The 21,299-nt window shown below is 40.3% G+C and overlaps 1 protein-coding gene across 1 annotated transcript in view; it reads right to left on the bottom strand.

The window, feature by feature from the left end:
* Positions 1-3,029: 3,029 nt before the first annotated feature.
* Positions 3,030-21,299, bottom strand: part of NPEPPS (aminopeptidase puromycin sensitive) — a 93,394-nt gene continuing 75,124 nt past the window's right edge. Inside the window, exons 14-23 of the mRNA XM_077779310.1 lie at positions 20,845-20,908; positions 19,265-19,404; positions 16,938-17,072; positions 15,225-15,444; positions 10,665-10,807; positions 10,177-10,233; positions 7,284-7,391; positions 6,656-6,811; positions 6,303-6,350; positions 3,030-3,737 (exon numbers count right to left, since the gene is read on the bottom strand). Of these exons, the coding sequence (XP_077635436.1) occupies positions 3,585-3,737; positions 6,303-6,350; positions 6,656-6,811; positions 7,284-7,391; positions 10,177-10,233; positions 10,665-10,807; positions 15,225-15,444; positions 16,938-17,072; positions 19,265-19,404; positions 20,845-20,908 (1,224 nt within the window). The 3' untranslated portion in view covers positions 3,030-3,584. The remainder of the gene's footprint in view (positions 3,738-6,302; positions 6,351-6,655; positions 6,812-7,283; positions 7,392-10,176; positions 10,234-10,664; positions 10,808-15,224; positions 15,445-16,937; positions 17,073-19,264; positions 19,405-20,844; positions 20,909-21,299) is intronic.

Here is a 21,299-nt window from a genome sequence, read left to right as displayed (position 1 = left end):
TTCACACACACACACACACACCAGGGGCACCTGGGTGGCTCATGTGGCTGGGCGCCCAACTTCGGCTCAGGTTATGATCTCAGTTTGTGAGTTCGAGCCCTGCGTCGGGGTCTGTGCTGACAGCTCAGAGCCTAGAGCCTGCTTTGGATTGTGTCTCCCTGTCTCTCTGCCCCTCTCCCACTTGCAGTCTGTCTCTCTCTCAAAAATGAATAAACGTTACACACACACACCAAAAACTCTGAGAGCCTAAAATCAGTTGGTAGTAAGAAGAGATTAATTTCTCGAGTAATTTATTATTCAGTAAAAAATGAGGCTCTTAAGCATAGATTCAGTGCCATAGGTAGATTACTGAAAGCTTGTTTATTTTCTGCCCTGCTGGGAAAAATAATCACTAACCATATAAATGTGGCTCCAAGTCTTCCTGATCACATTCTAGGGCCTGTTTGGGTAACAAAACTGAAATCTTTCTAAAGCTGTAGAACTCCACTCATACCCCCGAAATCACACACTACAGAGATCTATTCTTTACAGATGTTTTCAAGGGGCTCCTCGCTCCCTGAAACCCATCCTCAGAAACTGGAAGTTTAAGAATTCACACACCACCATGTAGTATTCCAAAATGCTTTACTGCTTCCCATTAATAAAAAATAATATCAAATTCTCTATAGGAAGTATCAACACATTTTTGGGGGGGGTAATTTTCTTACGTAAGCTCTATGCGGGGCTTGAACTCATGACACCAAGAGCCAGCCAGGTGCCCCACATTCATCTTTCTTCCCAACCTTCTGATTTCCATTAAAATCTTTAACCAAGGAAAATCATTAAAAATCTTTAAACTCCTGTCGCCTGGATCCAGTCTGACTGTATGATCTTCTAAGTGTGAAGACACGACAAATAGTGAGAAGAACACAGGTTTTAGAGGCTGGTGAGCTTGGGCTGACCACTGGTTCTAAGTTTTTTGGTTTTTAAGTTTGTTTATTTTGAGAGAGAGAGAATCTCAAGCGTGCTCTGCGCTGTTACCACAGAGTCTGATGTGAGGCTCGAACTCCCGCACCATGAGATCATGACCTGAGCCAAAACCAAGAGCTGGACGCTTAACCAACTGAGCCACCCAGGACCCCCTAAGTTATTTGTTGTGTAACTCCTTACCTCATTTTTCTGAGCCTGCTTTCTCACCTGTAAAATGAGTATATTACCCGACAGGGAGCTACTTGGGAGACAGGCAGTAAATCCAACACCAAAAAGGCGAGACTCGTGTCATCAGGACTCTGGTGCCAGGATCAGTCAGGAGATTAGTAGAGAACAGAGAACAAACTTGAACTAGGTAATTTGACGAAGGTTTAATAAAGGGACTATTTACAAAGACAGCCAAGTTCAGGGGAACCAACAAGGAATAATGGAGTAATCCAGAGCTAGTAAGGGAATAGTCCTTTCTGTCCCTAGATTGGGAGCGGGCAAAGTGAAGAAGCTAGAAGCTACAGAGGGCTTCTGAATAGGAGTGGTGAGGGACACAGACAACCCATGTCACCTGGGGGGATGAGGAAGCCTGGTGAATAAACACCCTGACCGTCCTTTCCTCATGCCTTTTGGTCTCGAAGGTTATTACTTACTGGATCCACACAACTCGAACTCAGGGGGCAAAGGACCCTGTCAGTGCAGGCCATGCGGGCCAAGCCCTCCAGGGCACAGGCAGGATGGAGAGCAGCCCTGAGGGGGACACAGGACACCCCACCACCACCACTGTGCCCTAGCAGAATGCAAACCACGTAACTTGGATGTATGCTGAAAATGAAATTACTTCTTTCTAGAATTTCTAATTGTAAAATGAGAATACAAAGCAGATTTCTCCTCAGTCTTTTTGGTGTCCCTGCTTTGCTGGTGCCTTAAAAGCACATGCCTAGGTGGCCCCACGGCTGCCCTGCGTGTGGCACCTGGACAAGGGAGCCTCAGTAAGTGACAAGTGTCAGGTTAACTCCTGAATGCGGACTCTAAGGATCTCTAAGAGATTTCTGAGCATCCAGAATGGATTTGGAAGGAATCTTAGGATTTTTCTGCATAGGTATTTATTACTCATTAAGGAATTCAGAACCTGGATTTTCTTAGACTTGAAAAACCCTATGGTAGTAAGACTTCTTATAATCCTAGTGAATGACAGGAAAAGTTTATAGTTTCTTATTAAAGAGAATAAAAGAAATCAGGACATCAATTTCACATTGACATTTTTATTAACGCCAACTGTTTTTTAATTATTATTTTTTTAAAACAATAGCACAAAAATGTTTCAAGGAAGCAGTCTCACAATCTGATGACCTTCTGAAATACAGTTAAGCCACACCAAATATGAATTCCTGTTAATAACACAAAAAATATTTTAAAAAAGAAAAAGAAGAAAAGAAAAAAGGGAGGCCCAGAGGAAAGGAATGAGGGTTAGAGTTAAAACTCACTGGATTAGTTAGGTGAAGCTTGTTAGTAGGATGCACTGGTAAAGTGGAGAGTGGCACGCGGGCTTACAGTCTTTGTTGTTTTAACCGGTTACCACTACAATACAGGCTCTGCAGCAGTTACCACAGACTTCTCACGTGTCCAGAATGAACCAGAAGCCAGTGTTGATACTGTCGTAAAGCGGTTTAACAGTTGGCCTGTCAGACAACTAAGACGGTTGTCAGCAGAGTAACTCCTTCAGGGTGGCCTGGCTGAAAACCCTTTCATTTCTAGGTCTCACCTACATGCATTTCAGGGTTCTTAAAAGTTATCTTAAAAAAGAAAGAAAAAATAATGTATATCAGTTTCTCTTATTTAATGTGGCTATAAAAGATGTTTCCTTATTATTTCTTTATCTCTAAGAAGGACAGAGGGGGAGGGGGGTGGGAGGGGTGAAGGCCGGGGGTGGAACTAGGAAGAGGAAAAAACCCAGACCAGGATAGGTTAGGTTTTTTTAACTTTTTTTTCTTTTTTTTTTGGCCAAGGGGGGGTCACACAGAAGGGAAGGCAAGGAGGAAAACTACAGTCCTTGGTTCAGATTGAGNCCCAAAAAAAAAAAAAAAAAAAACCCACAACCCAAAAAAACCCCAAAAACACTTGGAATTATGCACAGACTCTATGTTATACCAGCTATCAATCAGCCTTGCACGTTTAACCGTTCCCAGAGCGACGGACACTACCCTTGGCTTGTAGGCCGCTCGTAGAACCCACTTCACAAAAATCTTCTTCACCCAGAAGCCTCTAGTTTCCTTTTGGTAGGTTATAAAAACAGAACATCTGTCATTAACAGGAGAGTGTTAAATACTTTTAACCACTGACAAGGCTTCAGGAAGTTTCACAGTTTCGTTATGCTCTATTTTATTACTATCATATTTACATTTTTTATTTTTTATTTTTATTTTTATTTTTTTGCTGAATTGCTGATTTTCCTTTTTCAATAGAATTTAATTCTGGAGTGTGAGCAGGAACCAGTTAACTACATTCATTGTCCAACCCCCACTGGTTTGAAAGAAGACTCCAAATTCTCGGCCTATGAATCAGCTGTTCCGCAGCCCCACCTCATCCCTGCAGCCAAGCGGAGCCGCAGTGGCAGCGCTCCGGGCTCAGGCCGTGGGCGGCGAGGCCTTCCGCCGAAGGAGGTGCTGGTGAATGCTCTCGGCATCTCGCTTTAGCCAAGCAGCATTCAGCAGGATATTTTCACAGCACTGCTGGATGGTGCGCTCAGCTGAAGGAGCTGGATGACTCTCGAAGAAAGCCTGGTATGAAACAACCCAGAAGGCAGGATCGTTACCAGCAATGGTTAAGAAGTCAGTAATATCTGGTCACGAAAATTCACCCACTGTTCTGTAAAGGATTCAAAAGCTTTAATTGTGAAGATTTACCGCAGCTACTCCCAGGCTAAAAGAAAGCAAAGCAGCCTCGTGGACCTGGATCCAGAAGTTCTTCTCCAAATATATGTTTCAGATATAATCGAAATTAACAAAGAGGCAGAACCTCTAGCCTTTCTTTTTGGTTCGATATCTAGTGGTTAATGTAGGGCTTTGGAATCAGGTTGGGACTCAAATCTAGTTTCGGTCATGTATTGGCCTGTGAGTTTGAGTAAATTAATCATTCTAAGTCTGTTTTCTCATTTGTGAGAAATTATTTACTCCAGAAGTTTAAAGAGAAAACCCATAAAAACTGTTAGCATAATACTTGGCAGGCAGAGTCTGTAAGGATGCAAACACATTCCGGCTGCTTCAAATAGAGATTAACTTGTGAAGGTGATAAAACCACAAAGCTTAAATTGCTGCTCCACAGACTCACATTTTTCATACAACAAAATGATTTCTGAGTTTATTTATAATTTACCCAAAGCTTACTGATTAAAGATTCAATAAACTACCTTCTAATGAAGTATATACCAAGATTCACAGCAAACAGAGCAACTCTTAAATACCAGCCAGCAAAAGAATAAGGGTCTTTACTGTGAACCAGTCATCACAGGTATAAAAGAGAAGACTAGTTCATCAGATTAAGTCTAGAACTTCGGGAAATCAATAACCTCGTCACACAGGTGACGATGGCCCCTACGTGGAGGCTCCTTCTTGATGCTGGGTTCTCAGGGCCTGAGAACGATACAGAACTGCCCCTCACTCCATCACTACGAACAGCACCGTTATTTACATACGAGAAACCTGGGAATTGGAATTACCATCAACTCTTCCTTTTTCCTCTGCCAGGTACGTTCACAACACAGAAAAGTCAATCAGTAAATATTTGTTGGATTAAAGATTAACAAACTCAAGCCCCTGACTTCATTATTCCATCTCCTGCAAGTTCCTCTCTCATTCTTGCTTGGCATCAGCATCCCGAAATGTTCTCTTCTCCACACCCCTATTCTCCACACTGCAGTCAAAGTGAAATTTTTATAGTACAAATCACATCAGCTCACTCCTCTGCTGATAAGCAATCTGAGGGCTTTCTACTCTTAGGAAAAGTTTTTTTTTTTTAATTTTTTAAAATGTTTTATTTATATCTGAGAGAGAGATAGAGACAGCATGAGTAGGGGCAGGACAGAGAGAGAGGGAGATACAGAATCTGAAACAGGCTCCAGGCTCTGAGCTGGCTATCAGCATAGAGCCCGATGCGGGGCTCGAACCCACAAACTGTGAGATCATGACCTGAGCCGAAGTCAGATGCTCAACCGACTGAGCCAGCCAGGCGCCCTCTTAGTAAAATTTTCATATGGCCTCCAAGGCCCTTCACAGTCTGGCCTCTACCTATCTTCCTGGACTCAGCTTGGCCATTCACTACCTTTCCCCTCTAAACCTGGTATATGTACTTCTTCAGAGTACTTCTATCCTTTATGATAAGGTAACTGCACAACATACAATATAAAGTAAATGAAGGCAGAGATCAAGTCTTTCACTGTCTTCTCAAGACCTGAAATCTGGGGCGCCTGGGTGGCTCCGTTGGTTAAGTGTCTGACTTTGGCTCAGGTCACGATCTCACGGTTCATGGGTTCGAGCCCCGCATCGGGCTCTGTGCTGATAGCTCAGAGCCTGGAGCCTGTTTTGGATTCTGTTTCTCCCTTGCTCTCTGCCCCTCCCCCACTCGTGCTCTGTCTCTTTCTCAAAAATAAACTATAAAAAAAATTTTAAAAGACCTGAAATCTTAAAACCTTATTCCAAACAATGGCTCACAGAGTGAGTCAAACAACACTACTACCTTCAAGAAGTAAAGGTGAAAGTGACACTTTGAGAATACTTCACAATTCAACGCAATGGAAGGCTTAACATTAAGATTTCCCTAGTCAGTGTAAGTCTGTTCCTCAAATGCCGAACTTTACCACTCAGCTGAGGATTCTCCTTTGTAAGGGCTAAGAGATTCCCTGCACAGGCTCCTTGTGCACAGGACAGACCCATGAAGGTTGTTACCAGAAAGGAAAAGAACCATCACCGAGGACCTACTGCTCCGTTCCAGTCCCACTACATTACTTGCTCTAAATAACAATCATATCATCATCCCATTTTATGGATGAGGAGTCAGGCTCACAGGGGTTAAAAAACTTACTTGAAGTCCCATAGCTAACACAGGGCAGAGCACAGATTTATATTCAGAGTGACTGATTCCAACTTCCACGTTCTTTCAAACATATTGCAAAACCCTCAAAGATGATTCCAACCCTAAATTCTTCAAGCATTAAAGACACAACCCAAGCTGTCTTTTTCCAAGCAAAAACAAGGATTAATACAGCATTACCCCAACACTACATGATTACAATCTGGCTCATTAGTGTTTGTACTACTAGGTTGTAAAGTAATCAGTACTTTGCTTACCTTAACTTCTCCTGCCATTTTATCAACTGCAAATCCCTCAACTGATAGCTAGAAACAAAACAAAACAAAACAATGGTTTAAATAGTAAATGCAACTAAAAGAGGCTAGGAAGAAACTTCCGTTTACCCAAAAACGAAATCATTTCATTCTCTCCCAACTTCAGAAATATTCTAGAAGGTGCAAGCTAGTGATGGAGAAGCCCTTTAATAAAGCTAATAATTATTTAAGGAAATTTTTTTTTTTTTGAAGAAACTCTTAAAGAGCAAAGACTAGAGTCTATAGGCTTAGTGAATCATGGATATGTCTAAACATCTATGATAAGCGAACCACTCAAAATAAAAATCTTCACACACCTTTATTAGTCTGGATATTAAGAATCCTCCCTGGTATCGATTATAAAGTTCTTCCCAGTTGTCTTTTATAAACTTCCAAGCAGCCTTCCTTCCATGCTTGCTGCCTCCAGCCACTCCACCAATTACTGATACAGTGTCCTGTGGACGTACCTCTTCCTAAAAACAGAAGGAGAATGAAAAGTCTACTGTATTCAAAACATCTTCTGGTTGCCAGAAAGGGCAGATGCTGTTGAGGTACGCAAGTAACCACAGTGAAGACCCTCATTCCTTATTTTAGGAATAACTGGCACCAGAAAGCTTCCTAAAGATCAGCCAAATTGAGAAGGAGGCATTGAGACGGGTACAAACAGGCTGTTCAATAGATGTCTGCTTGGGCTCCTACAGGGTAAAGAAAGGAAGAGACAGAAAGTAGGCACAGGGGTAAGCTTTCCAGTTTATTCCTGCTTCCAGCTATTCTGATTCCCACCAGTGGAGGGAGATACAGAGGTCAGTGACAAAAGCCCACTCCATTTCCCCCAGACTAAGAGGAAGGGGTTAAAGCAGACCAGGAGGACACTGAATCAAAGACACCTGCCACAGGCTGGTGGGTTACAATTCCCTCTAAAAAGCAGTTTTCATTGTAACTTACTGAAAGTGCAAACGTGAGGACTTTTTGAATCAATTCAGGTGACAGAGTAGCCCCAAGGACCCTTTCAATTCGGTTTTTCTCTTCCTGCATATCTGCTTGTTTGTGAAGCTATAGTGAAAAAATACAGATCGAGACAGTTAACTCTCCCCTGAAAGTCAGACACATGCTTATAGGAGCTTCTCCCCCATTAAGGTGAAACTTCTGCTCTATATTCTCATTGGCTAGGCTCGCGGGGTATGAAATTAACAGAGAATAATACTTTTCAGGATGTTCAGGCACTAAATTTGTCATCTGCCATTACAGTAAGTTACTAAATGTAAGTGAGTACTATGTGAATGGCTGGCCATCAGTTCTGAGCAATTTAAATTCAAGATCTGAGGGGTATGATGTCTGACTAATGTTCTTTGTTAAACAACTTAATCATTGCAATACCACTGTAGGTCATCAATTTAATTTCTAATAGTTAAAAAATACATGTTAATATTAATGATGGCCTCTGATCAGTGGGATTCTGTATCAAATTTTTTAACTGCAAATGCAGTGTATGCTGAATGCAGAAAATTAGGAAAATGAGAATAATAAAGAAAAAAATCAAATTATTACAATATGTACATTACCAAATTGGACATAAGATCATCTTATACCGATGTTGTGACCTTTTTAAAATTTTCAATTTACAGATAAGTTTTTTCTTTATACTTTTCTAGTCTCTAAATCTTCCATAGTGAATATACCAAGTCTTTTTTTTATCATCAGAAGCAAAACATTATTATACATAAATGAGAATTACAAGCATATATATATGATACCTCTCCAAGACAACTTAATCTATAGAGTCTGTTGGCTGTTTTCCCCACTGAAGATTTTATACCGACCAGTGTCTGCAGACCCCATACAGGCCCCAGTTTCCTTTTTTTTCCCTTTGAATTCTTTTGAGCAGCAGTGTAGTAAAATAGACACCTGGGTTCTAGTCTTGGTTTTGCATCTCACTAACCGTGTGATCCTGACTAAGTCCTTAACCTGTCTGGATCTTGGCTTCCACATGTGTAAAATGAGTGGGGTGGACAGATAATTACTAAGGTCCTTTTCAGCTCTAGGACTCAAGCTCTAAACTCTGGCTTTCAAGAAGCACTATTTGCCCCAAGAAGAACCTGTTACACTAGTCCACTAGATGGCATCATAATACTACATTCCAAATATACTTTGAAATAGAAGTTGTTTTTTTTTTTAAATCCTGCCTCATTATTCCTAAATTACCAACAGACTTTGGCCTTCATTAGAGCTCTTTCCATAGTAAAGCAGAATTACAGTCAGCTTCCTTACATCAAATAGATGCCAACACATTTTCGTTCATACTTCTATGGAAAAGACAAAACCCACAAGTATCTGATTTCATATGCAAAGAAATACATGATTTATAGTGCACAGTTTCACAGAATATTAAGAAGGAGAAGGGACCTCAATGTCATTTAACTGAAAGTTAGACCCAAAGTCTATATTTTTTATACACTTTTTATATTATTAGAAAGGAAACTCTTATCCGAGATCAGAATTAAAGTGGCACATTTTGAGTTTCTTAAAGTTTATGTTTTTCAGAATTTTAATCATTAAAAAAATAGGATTTGGGGGTGCCTGGTTGGCTCAGTCAGTTAAGTGTCTGACTTCTGCTCAGGTCATGATCTCATGGTTCGTAGGTTCGAGCCCTGCATCAGACTCGGTGCTGACAGCTCAGAGCCTGGAGCCTGCTTCAGATTCTGGGTCTCCCTTTCTCTCTGTCCCTCCCCTGCTCATGCTCTGTCTGTCTCTCCCTCTCTCTCAAAAATAAACATTTAAAAAAAACAGGATTTGTTTAAAATTAAATACTAGAAATTAGATTTGCAATTTTGATCCACTTGAGATCAGAAAAGTGTTCTTAGCCATCAAAGATGGAAGCAGTAAAGCACATCCATTCCTGTTCTGTTTGTTCGCACTAAGTGCAGGTCTTTAAATGAATGGACTTTGTAGGTTTGACAGATAATTTGGGTATTTAGGCACATTTTGCACATTTTATTCGATGGTAATAAGTACATTCAGCTCTCCCCACCTGTCAAGTGATTTCTTAGATGGACAACTGCATGGACAGGGACTGGAGAAGTATAGTATCTGTGTTAATTACATGCCAGCCCTCTGGGGAAACTACAGAAGCTATGCAGGCAAGTCAATTAATTTCCTGTCCATTCATAAGAGGCGCTGACATAGCTCAAACCCTGGAGACACCTAATTATCTATTCCCTAAGCACAGACACAAACCTTTTCTTTAAAATGGGAAGAATCCTATATAAGTTTACATGGAAGGGAAAACCTTAAGAGCTTGACTTGTTAATCATAATGAACAATTCATTTTTTGGTATAAGATATATAAGCTTATAAATAATAAAGTGATAAAACTGGATGACTTCTGGCATCATATTGGTAATACACATGAACAGACAGGATATATTTCTCCCATAGTTTCTTAATATTTGCCTGTTGGCAACATGTATATCTGCATATATTTCTTTTGCCAGGACTTTTTTTTTTTTTCTTTTTTAACCACTTAAAGCTCGTATTCTCTGTGTCAATCCAAGCTTAACAGCAGAAGATGGAAGCCCCGGGGCGCCTGGGTGGCTCAGTCGGATGAGCATCCGACTTTGGCTCAGGCTCGTGGGTTCGAGCCCCGCGTCGGGCTCTGTGCTGACAGCTAGCTCAGAGCCTGGAGCCTGCTTCAGATCCTGTGTCTCCCTCTCTCTCTCTGACCCTCCCCTGCTCACGCTCTCTCTCTCTCTCTTTCTCTCTCTCTCTCAGAAATAAATAAGAACATTAAAAAAATTAAAAAAAAAAAAAGAAGATGGAAGCCCTCTCTAAATTTACTCACCTTTAGCATAATGTCTAAAGTAGTGCCATCACCGTGCTTCAAAACGGTCAGATAAACCTACAAGAGAATACGGGAACAACAAAGAAGGCATCTGATTAAATGTTTCTTGTTCCAAATATTTTAATGTTAAGAAAAGACAGAAAGCAAGTCAAAACAATTGTAAACAGCTGTGTGTGGATGTTACCTACAGACTGTGTGACAATGAGCTTGGAGCCCACACTGAAACCAGAGAGGGAGACAGCATGCGGTGAGAGCAGTGCACACCAGCTCTCTCAGGGGAATGGACACTGACGATCAACTTTAAGCACTCAGTGTGGTCTGACAAACTTTAAACAAATGAGAAGCTGGCTATGAACCACCTAAATGGCACATATTAGCACAAAGGGTCAGTACTTAGGTCGTTTCTGGTTACCATTGAATACATCCCACCCTGTGCACAGAATGATACAGTCACCTAGGAATCAAGGTTATTTATCATGAAAACCTACAGGACTCCTCAGATCAGCGGAGAGAATCTGCTTCCCTTCCACGTGGTCCTTAAACCGACGGCGGGCTTCTTCTAACGTTGCCTTATGTCCTGCTTTTCCTAGTTTGCCCAGAACCAAGCCCCTCAGGAGTGCATCTAGATGACCTGATTTAGAAGTAAAAGAGTCACAACACTGCTTAAAAATCTATTTTCACAAATATGCTACTTGGATGGATCTTATAACTGTGTAATATACTACATCTAGCATCCTGAACAAACACAATCAATTACCTCGGTACTTGAGAGAATATTTAATTTATATTGTTCAAATCATAAAAGTGAAATGAAGTGCTAAACAGACTAGAGAAGCAAATACATTTGCTGACTTTGTTTACAAATGCCAATTACCTGAATTTATTAAATGTTCACTCATCTTGGTAATTACACTGCTAAGGATTATATGTGAAAGAAACAGGCTTAGATCGTACAGTTTTGACTCAAGATTCAGAGAAAGGTTACATACTGAACCGGTATGCTTTGTATAATAAATTGAAATCTTAGATTTTAAAAATCGAAATCTGATGGATCTATTTACTCCAATAAGCACATATAGAGATGTTAACTTTGGTCATTAGGGAAATGCAAATCAAAACCGCAATGAGATGGCTACTTCACACCCCCCCGGATGACTAAAAAAAGCAGACCATAACAAGCACTGTCAAGGACACGGAGAAGTGAGAACCCTCATACAATGCTGGCGGGAATGTAAAATGTTGTGACCAATTTGAAAAACAGTCTGGCAATTCCTAGAGAGGTTAAACAGAGTTACCTCATGATCCAGCAATTCCACTCAATAGAAATGAAAAGTGTTATGTCCACAAAAACTTGTACACGCATGTTCACGGCAGTAATTCACAACTGTCAAAAAGTAGAAACCAGCCAAACACCCACCAAGTTATGAAAATACGAAATGAGGTATATCCATGCAGTAGAATACTATTCAGCTATACAAGGAAGGCGGTCCTGATAGAGGTGGCAACATGGATGAACCTTGGAAACATTCTGCTAAGTGATACAAGTGAGACACAAAAGGCTACACAGGGTAGGATTCCACTTACAGGAAGTGCCCAGTTTAGGCAGATCCATAGTCAGAAAGCAGATGAGTGGTTGCCAGGGACCGGGACTGCCAGGGAATGGGGAGTGACTGCCATGGGCATGGAGTTTCTTGGGAGGTTAAAGAAATGATCCTGGAATTAGATGGTGGTGATGGTTGTGCAACGTTGTGAATAAACTAAAAAAGACTGAATTGTATCCTTTAAAAGGTACATTTTATTATATACTAACTATGTGTAAAAAAAAGGTTAACACTAGCAATGATGGACTGCAATACCAAAATAGACAAGCTAAGTCATGGTACATATGATGAAACACCACTAACCAATAAAATGGAATGAACACCCTGGATGTGTCTCAAGCACATTACACTAAGTGAGAGAAGCCTCTAGAAGCCTCTAGGGTGAAAAAAAGGCAGAAAAGTGTTTGCTTGCAGGAGATGGAGAGGGGAACCCTCCTGGCAAGGACTGACTGGGAAGGGGCCCTGAGGCAACCTCTTCGGTGTATTTTTGTCAAAAGTCGCTGAACTGTAACATTAAATTTTTTTAATGTTTATTTATTTTTGAGAGAGACAGAGAGAGAGGGCGAGCAGGACAGGGGCAGAGAGAGGGGGAGACACAGAATCGGAAGCAGGCTCCAGCTCTGAGCTGTCAACACAGATCCTGACGTGGGGCTGGAACCCATGAACTGTGAGATGACCTGAGCCGAAGTTGAACACTTAACCAACTGTGCCCACCCAGGCACCCCAAGAAACATTTAAACTCTGCATTTTGCTACATTTAAATCATAACTCAGTAAAAAAGTAAGTTTGAGAAAACAATAGGAAATCAATACATAACACAACAGGACACTAGTGAGGTTCTTTGAAGAACCAATTTATAATTCTGACTTGCTGTGTGACACAAGGCAATGTTTTGTTATTTTTAAAAAGTTTTTTTAAATGTTTTATTTATTTTTTTGAAGGAGAGACAGAGACAGCATGAGCAGGGGAGGATCAGAGAGAGAGGGAGACACAGAATCCAAAGACAGGCTCCAGGCTCTGAGCTGGCAGTCAGCACAGAGCCCAACATGGGGCTCGAACCCATGAACCATGAGATCGAGACCTGAGCCAAAGCCAGATGCTTAACCGACTGAGCCACCCAGGTGCCCCATTGTTTTGTTATTTTGCTGTTTGATTCTTCCATCTATAAAACTAGAAAACTAAAGGTATTCTCCCTATTTCATTAAGGTGTCTCTGTGCTCGCTTCAGCAGCACATATACTAAGGTGTCTTTGAGCCCCAAAATCTTCACATATTATCACCGTAAAAGAGAATACAACATCCACCCACCTGCCTGGATCTGACCCCAGTACCCTCTTGCATTTCATTTCTAGGGCTCTGTGCTCCTGTCTAAAGCACACCCTCCCCTGGGTCCCAACTCTCCTCCATCACTCGGCCGTCGCTCCAGCAATTACCACCCTCTCTTTCACATCACACATTTTCCTATGACTACTCCAGCATTGTCATCAGCACTAAAACATGTTATAAAATCTCCTACTTGATAAAAATAAATACCTCCATTGACCCCACATCTCTCCCCAGACTATCCCCTTTTCTCTGAGCCCCTTTTCAGCAAAAACTCCTTTAAAAAATTGTCTGAATGTGCCGTTTGCTTTCCCTCCTGCCGCTCTGGAGAACCCACCACTCCACAGAACCTGCCGACAGCATCGCCAATTCTCCTCCATCTCGCCAGACTCAGAGCAGCAGCTGTCATGGTGGCTGACTGTCCTTCTGCAATGCTGCTTAAGATGCCTGGGACAGCTCCTGCCTCCTGACTCTCCCTCCTCAGTGGCCAGTCTCCCTTGTGAAGGATTCCTCCTCTTCCACCTAATCTCCAAGTCTTGGCCTAGCCTAGGACCTAGTCCTCAGACCTCAGTCTAGGCTGGGCCCTGCGTGATCTCGTCCAGCCTCGTGGCTGTAAACACCATCTACACAAAATGGATTTATTGGGCCTAAACCTCTAGGCTTCATAACTCTCCCCCTGGATGTCTAAGCTAACACATCCAACACCTAGCTCCAGATTTCCTCGGTCCCTCGGTCCCCAGCCAGCTTCTACCACCGTCTCGTTCTGTAACTGGCAACGTCACTCCTCCGGTCCTCAGGCCAGAATGTGGTGGCTCCTCCTTCTCCCCTAGCAGTCAGCCCACCACCAAATAGGTTCAGTTCTACCTTCAAAACACACACAGAATTTGCCACTTACAAGTGTGAGCTGCACCCAGCACCTCGACGGCATGGCTGGAACAGCTCTGTAATCTGTCTCCCTGTTCCTGTCTCAGCTGAGCACATCAAGTCACGTTCTTGTGCATCAACTCTCACGTCAGTTTCTCACATCACTAACTGTGAAAGTCAAAAATGTACTAGGTCCACAGGTCCTACAGGAGCTGAATTGCTTCCCACCCTGTCCCCCTCACTTACTCTGTCCTGACATAACTAGCCTCCTTGTTATTCCTTGAACAACCCAAGTGTGCTCCTGCCTCAGGTCTCCTGCACAGGCTGTTCCCTACCTGGACCATTTCGCTCCAGATGGCCTCACGGTTCTCTCTCAGGTCTCTGCTTATGCTCATGTTATCACCTCATCATGAGTGACTGCTGCCCTGACCACACTAGAATATACTGGCCTAGTACTCTCTATCTACCTTACCTAACTTTATTTTTCTTCATGATACTCATTGCCACCTAAAATATCATTTGTTCAATGGTTTGCTGTGTCTCTCACTAGAATGTAAGCTACACAGGAGCCACACCAGCTCTCAGAATAGTACCTGGTATTTACTAGGCACATAAATATTTGTGGAATCCACGAGGGGAAAACACAGAGCTCTAGATAACTATAAATGTTGTTCTTATTGCAAAAGGCTCCCAGATCAAGACTGTTAGGATGAAATATCATCTTTAGTTATTTGCAGATGATAGAAAATAATTATATATAAAGCCCTAAGATCACCACTCCCAACATTTAATGACAGCAAAAAAGTAAATATAGGATTATGGAAATAATCAGAAGAGAGAACTCATGTAGAAAGTCAGTAACTCCCTTAATTCATGTACTGTCTCTCAGTATCTTTCCAAGTCCTACATATACAGTGGCTGCTATTTATAGTAATAATAAATAAAATCATCTAAAATTCCTTTTAGCTTTTCTTGACTATAGATGGGCTTTTAGAATGCCATAAAAAGGCTTCTATTTCCACCATTTGTGTTGTTTACAAATCGTATTTAGCAGTGAATACATATAACCACCACTGTTTTTATGTAGGTGACCCATGTAACTTTACGAGGAAACTGAAAAGAATTAAGATTTAATTCCTGGTGAGCTGAATACACAGTAACGTCCGGCAGATACAAAGATGCTACTGATACTGTTAACCACAGTGGAGAAAAAAGGGCCACATTTCTCATCAATTCCTTCCCCATTTAGTACATCCATTACCTTCTCCAGGTTTGGGGTCCCAGCCCAGTCTCTCCCCTATGGGTGAAAAGACATCTTTCACAAACTCCTGGATTTCCTCATAGAAGTCTGTGTGGGACAAGAGGGTTGAGAGAATCCCCAGGTTACAGCTCAGGTCGCTCCATACAGTATAATTGGGCTCATTCACAAAAGCCTCCATGACTTTTAGAACCTCTACAGTGCTAATGATTCCAGCTCGAGCCTGGGATAGGAAAAAACATAAATTAATCTAGTCTTCAAACAAAAACAAAACAAAAAAACACAAACATGCGTTTTCAGCATTATCTACTGCTAGTTAGTCATCTCATTGGTTTAAAGGAAATGAGACTACGTAAATACAGGAGACTTAGAATAAAACTCCTATCATGACAACATTCCTTATTTACTTTTTTACTGTTTATGACAGAGCAACTAAAAAAAGTACACTTTGGGGACAGGCAATAGCTACACTTGTGGTGAGCACGGCATGAGGTATGACATGTGGAATCACTATGTTGTTCACCTGAAACTGACGTAACACTATATATGCATGTAACACTATGTGCATCAACTATACTTCAGTGAGAAGGAGAGGAAAAAAAAAAGAAAGCAAGAAAGAAAGCTGTTAACTTCCTATTTCCATCCAGTTTCTTGGGCCTTGGCTTTGTTTTTATTTTTAAACTTCTCATACTTTCAGAAAAGATGCAAAAATAGTTAGGGCTTTGGTTTTTGACAGAGGCTCTTTCAAAACTGGACCTGCAAACTGTGTCAACTTCAGTCTGTCCTTTACTCATTTCTGAAAGAAGGCAAACTGAAAGGCACTACAAATTCAGAGGCCTTTCAGAATTCACTAACAGAGCTAGGAAAAAGGACTTGTGTTACAGCAGCCAACTGCACAAACACACCGCTCTCCTGGGACAGGTCTCTCTCAGCAATGAGATCAGCAGATGTGAGATTTTGTGCATCAATGCTAATCTGTGTTTATACAAAGGAGGAATCCAAAACCAGTTACTGCAGAGGGGAGGGAAAATTCAAGTCCACTTTAAAAAGGAACACTGGGAAGAATCTGACAATTTTATCACAAAGACATCTGGAAATTATCTAACCTATGTTAGAATCATAAAAATAATTCTAATTGCTGATACTAAATCCTTTCTGGAACAAAGCCAAAAGAAATATAATTCTTTTTTTTTTTTTTTGGTGGCTCCACACCAATGTGAGGCTTGAACTCATGACCTGAGATCAAGAGTCAGATGCTCTACTGACTGAGCCACCCAGGTGCCCCACATAAATATAAGTCTAAAGCTAATGGGCTATTATTTGAGTAGTAATGGAAAGTTAAAAAATTCTAGATAGTACAATCACTATTTTATAAAAATATAAATCACTCTGAATCAATTATTTTAAAAATACATCAGTAGGGAAATTTCTTCAAGGCTCATACCTATTTCCACTGAAAAGAATTTCTCCCTTACAAAGGATCGTTTTTGGTTGCAAAAAGCTGGCTTAGGAGTAGTGACATGGGATTTGTTTCTGGTAAATTATATAGGTTCAACCTTGTCATGTTAATTAATAATCAGTCATTTGCTCTAGTCCCAAAGGTGTTCAACCTTCAGGAAGAACCATATTCTTCTAATTATGTTTCAGTCAGATACTCCAGGAAAAACAAAGTCCTTTAATCAACAAAATCCATTATACTACTTGAGAGAGGCTCACCAAGGAGAAGAGGTCATTCTGTAATCCAAGTCGATCCACAGGGGGCAGAGAAAGGTCACGAATGCCAGGTAATAAACTTTCCAGCATGGCTGAGCTATACTGGGTCCGATAAAACCCAACTGTTCCCAGGTTTAACTGAAAAGATACCCAATGGAGATTATTAATTAAATATTTCTATTCGTTTTGTTTTGTTTTTAAATATTTTTAAATGTTATTTTTGAGAGAGAGAGAGCACAAGTAGGGGACGGGCAGAGATTGAGAGAGGGAGACACAGAATCTGAGGTAGACTCCAGGCTCTGAGCTGTTAGCACAGAGCCCAACATGGGTCTTGAACTCGTGAACCATGAGATCATGACCTGCGCCAAAGTCAGAGGCTTAACCAACTGAGCCACCCAGGCGCCCTATTCATTTGTTTTTTAAAACAGTCGCTTGCAAGTGTGAAAAGAGTTTTGGTTTCAGAATATCTGTGTGAAAACAACAAAGATCACATATGCAAGCAGGGACTAAAATGAAACAACACATAAAGACAGAAAGTGGTTGTCAAAGATGAAAATAGAGGCAAAAGAAAACAGAAACATGACATGGTGGGGGTCAGAGTGAGAGACGTAGGAAGGACGTGGCAGGGAGGGGGGAATGTTTACTCTTAATGGACAGTTTTAAGTTTACAGAAAATAGTTACTACATGTAAGAACACATGGACAGTGGAATCTCTGAGGAAGACTAAGCCTTTACAAACACTCATCTACTTGAGCCCAGAGTCTCAATAGAAAAACAATGCTCAGGTCCTAGGTTTTAAAGAATTGCATAGACTTTAAAGGTAATTTCATATAATTTGGGGAGGGAGATAGTCATGGACTGTCATTATTCTCTATAGGCTATTTACCAAAAGGGAAAAATATTTTTGATATTTATTTACAATATACTTTAAAGGCAAAATAACAGTAAAAGATATATTTTACTATTTATATGTAATTATTTTTAAAATCTTATTTATTCATTTTGAGAGAGAAAGAGAGTGAGCATGAGCAGGGGAGGAAGGGCAGAGAGGGAGAGAGAGGATCCCAAGCAGGCTCCATGCTCAGCACAGATCCTGAGGCAGGGCCAATCCCACAACCATGAGATCATGACCTAAACTGACACCAAGAGTAAGATGTTAACTGACTGAGCCACCCAGGCACTCCTATAAGTATTTTTTAAAGTCACCTCACAATATTACGACTGCTATTTTATTAATCCTTACCTTTTACTGCAGGAATATTATCTTTATTTACCCAATTACAATCACAGCATACATAGGTTTTTCACATTTAGAAGAAAAATTTCATATAGGTACATAATCTTCCAGATGTAATTTCAAATGGTAACATAGTTATTCTACTGGGTATGTATGTGTGTGTGTCTATCTACATTTTTAAAGATTTATTTGTTTATTTATTTTAATGTTTATTTTTTGAGAGAGAAAAGAGATAGAATGCAAGCAGGAGAGGGAAGGAGACACAGAATTCAAAGCAGGCTCCAGGTTCCGAGCTGTCAGCACTGAGCCCAATATAGGGTTCAAACTCACAAACTGTGAGATCAAACTTGAGCTGAAGTCAGCCCTTAACTGACTGAGCCACCCAGGTGCCCCTCCACTTAGTATACTTTTTTTTAAAATCATGTATACACACACATATATATATACATATACACATATACGTACATACATACATATATATACACACATATACATATACAAATATCTGAGATAATGTGTAATTCCTCTTAGGAACCTTTAATTGGGAGAAAAGTTTGTAGTAGGTAATTTTTCATTATGAATGGTGCAGACTACAGAATAATGTGAAATAATCTTTACCAACTATTATTTTTATGAAATGATTTTAAAACACCAGTTACAGGAATTTCACATTTCATTGACACAAACTCATTATTACACATGTGGCCTCACCTGATGATAGCTGTACAGACACAATGACAGCACATCATGGAGGTTAACGTCTCATTACAATGACAGCGCAGTTTGAAGGTGCAAGACTACAAATCTTTTGGTTAATGTGACTTTACGCATAACCTATTATTTTTTCCCCTTTGATCATATCCTTTTTATCTGCTCATGTACCACTCCCTTACCTTAGGGAAGATATCAGACAGTATTATTTGAAAATTGGCCTTAAATTTCACACAGGAAAGTTTAGTAATGTTTTTGTCTTTGCAAGTCCTTGTCTGAACTAAAACAGAATTTAGAGCCAGCCATAAGATGGATAAAGGGAAGTGAGAGAAATCAATTCATTTAGGTAAGATAAAAATGGCCGGGCTATTTCTGGACTCACCTTTACCCACTGGTCTGGTTTGACATTTTTCAAAACCACATTCATCTCTGGCTTGTCCATCAGAATTTTCAGTTTGGCGTGGTTAGGGTCTTCACTAGTAGAGATTGTGATAGGAACCATCCACTGGGGACAGTCTTCTCCTTAAGCAAGAGAAAAACATATAGAAAACTTGAAAAATAAATTTGCCACCGGAAGAAATAGAAGGTAAGGTGGAGAGAGAGGACTAGCAGCTTACATATGAGCTTGAATCTAACTGTTAAGCCAACAGCTCATTTTCAATGGTACATAAACTCTTCCACAACCCAAATAATACTAGTGTAAAGGCAGAGAGAATTTATTAACAAAATCACAATAGCCTAAAAAAAGAAAAAGAGAACAGTTTCTTTAGTTCTAGTATCACAAACATAGTGATTTTAACTTCATCATTTCCCTTTACAGAGTAATAGAGACAGTAATGATTTTACTGTAATAGAAATTTCAAGTAGGTGAAAGTTCTCATACAGCATTTAAAAATAGTCTAAGGTGCAGTTCGTAACAGGTATACATAGTGAAGGGTTGATTTCATTTCTGAGATAGACAGGATACACCCTAGAGCTGATGGATTCCATCACTAAAAAGTCATAGTTAACCTACAATGCAGATTACAGATATGAGGCAGAAAACAGAAACTGTGACACTTAGGGATTTATTTTAGACAATAAACTTGTCAGCTGACTTGTCAGACAGATTTACTTAAAAAGTAATTCTAAATGCTAAGGAAGGTTAAGGATGAAAGGGTGTACCTCTTAACCCTAGTAGAATGTACCCTATTTTGGAGAGTGGAACATGAAAAGGATAGGGGATTCTGATATACACCTCCCCCTACTAAGAATTATTGTTTTAAAGGAGGTGAAAAGCGTACTTTTAATTTCCTGACCCAAAGAATCTAATGATCTGTAGAAATACTTGGAAAGCCAGAGCTGAGCAGGAGTTAGTATAAACTCATGGAATCCAACTATTTTGTTTGAATTCCTACTCTTTAACTCATTAGACAGGCGACCTTGGGCAATTTAACTGACCCAGTGATGCCTCAGCTCGTTCATTTGTAGAAAGGAAATACTACTACCTATCCAATAGGGTTGCTGAAACTATAAAATAAGGGTCAGCTATACTGCTTTAGCACAGTAACTGGTACATAATAACTCTAATAATCACTGTACTTTATTTATTTATTTACTTACTTAGTATGCCCAAGAACTTAAAACATTAGCCACCCACACAAATGTGCAGCAAGGCTTCTTGTAGGGAGTAAGGATAGAGACATAGCTTCTTGGGTATTCCTATCCTTCATTCCTTGTAGCCTCCAATTACATACAGAGACACGGAATTTCAAAAATCGAAGAATATCAAAACACTACAACTACCTCATGAATTTCCTTTTTTGATTTCCTAGATTTCATCTATATTTTATTACCATTTCCTTGTTTTTATTTAATTCTACTAAAAATATTTAAAAAATAAGTAATTACTTCCTGTTAATTGGCACACTATTGGAATGGTGTCCACATTCACTCATCTCCCACTTACAGCCATTTGCTTACCAGCATATGGTCCACTGGCACAGAACTTTCTTTGGGACAACCTCAATAATCTGTCATCTTCTACCTAAAAAAGCATAAGGCTATTAGTAATTGCATCAATACTTTTTTTCTTTTTGGAGGGGGTAACACTTCTGTGACACTTCACTAGAAGGTGAAACCAGTACAGCCAAATAAATGCCTCATGAGAACACCGAGTGCAACAGAGATGAAGAGGATGATAGTACAGAACGGGAGAAAAGTTGCTGTTTCTCATTTAGGCCTCCAAATAACAAGACTCTAAATAAAAGGCCATGTTCTATGTATATGGCCCTTCAGAAGGGTTATGTATACAGACAAGAACTTTAAAGTGTTACCATTTTGACAAGGATACGTAACAATAAATAATACTTCAAGTTGTTTTAATCTTTATAGAAGGTTATGACTTAGGCTCTTCCGCTTCCAGAAAGTGGCAACCT

The sequence above is a fragment of the Crocuta crocuta genome, unplaced genomic scaffold (genome assembly GCF_008692635.1).
Source record: "Crocuta crocuta isolate KB4526 unplaced genomic scaffold, BGI_CrCroc_1.0 scaffold68, whole genome shotgun sequence".
Lineage (NCBI taxonomy): Eukaryota > Metazoa > Chordata > Mammalia > Carnivora > Hyaenidae > Crocuta > Crocuta crocuta.
Note: the sequence above shows the minus strand (reverse complement) of the source record. Positions and strands in the feature narration are given on the sequence as shown.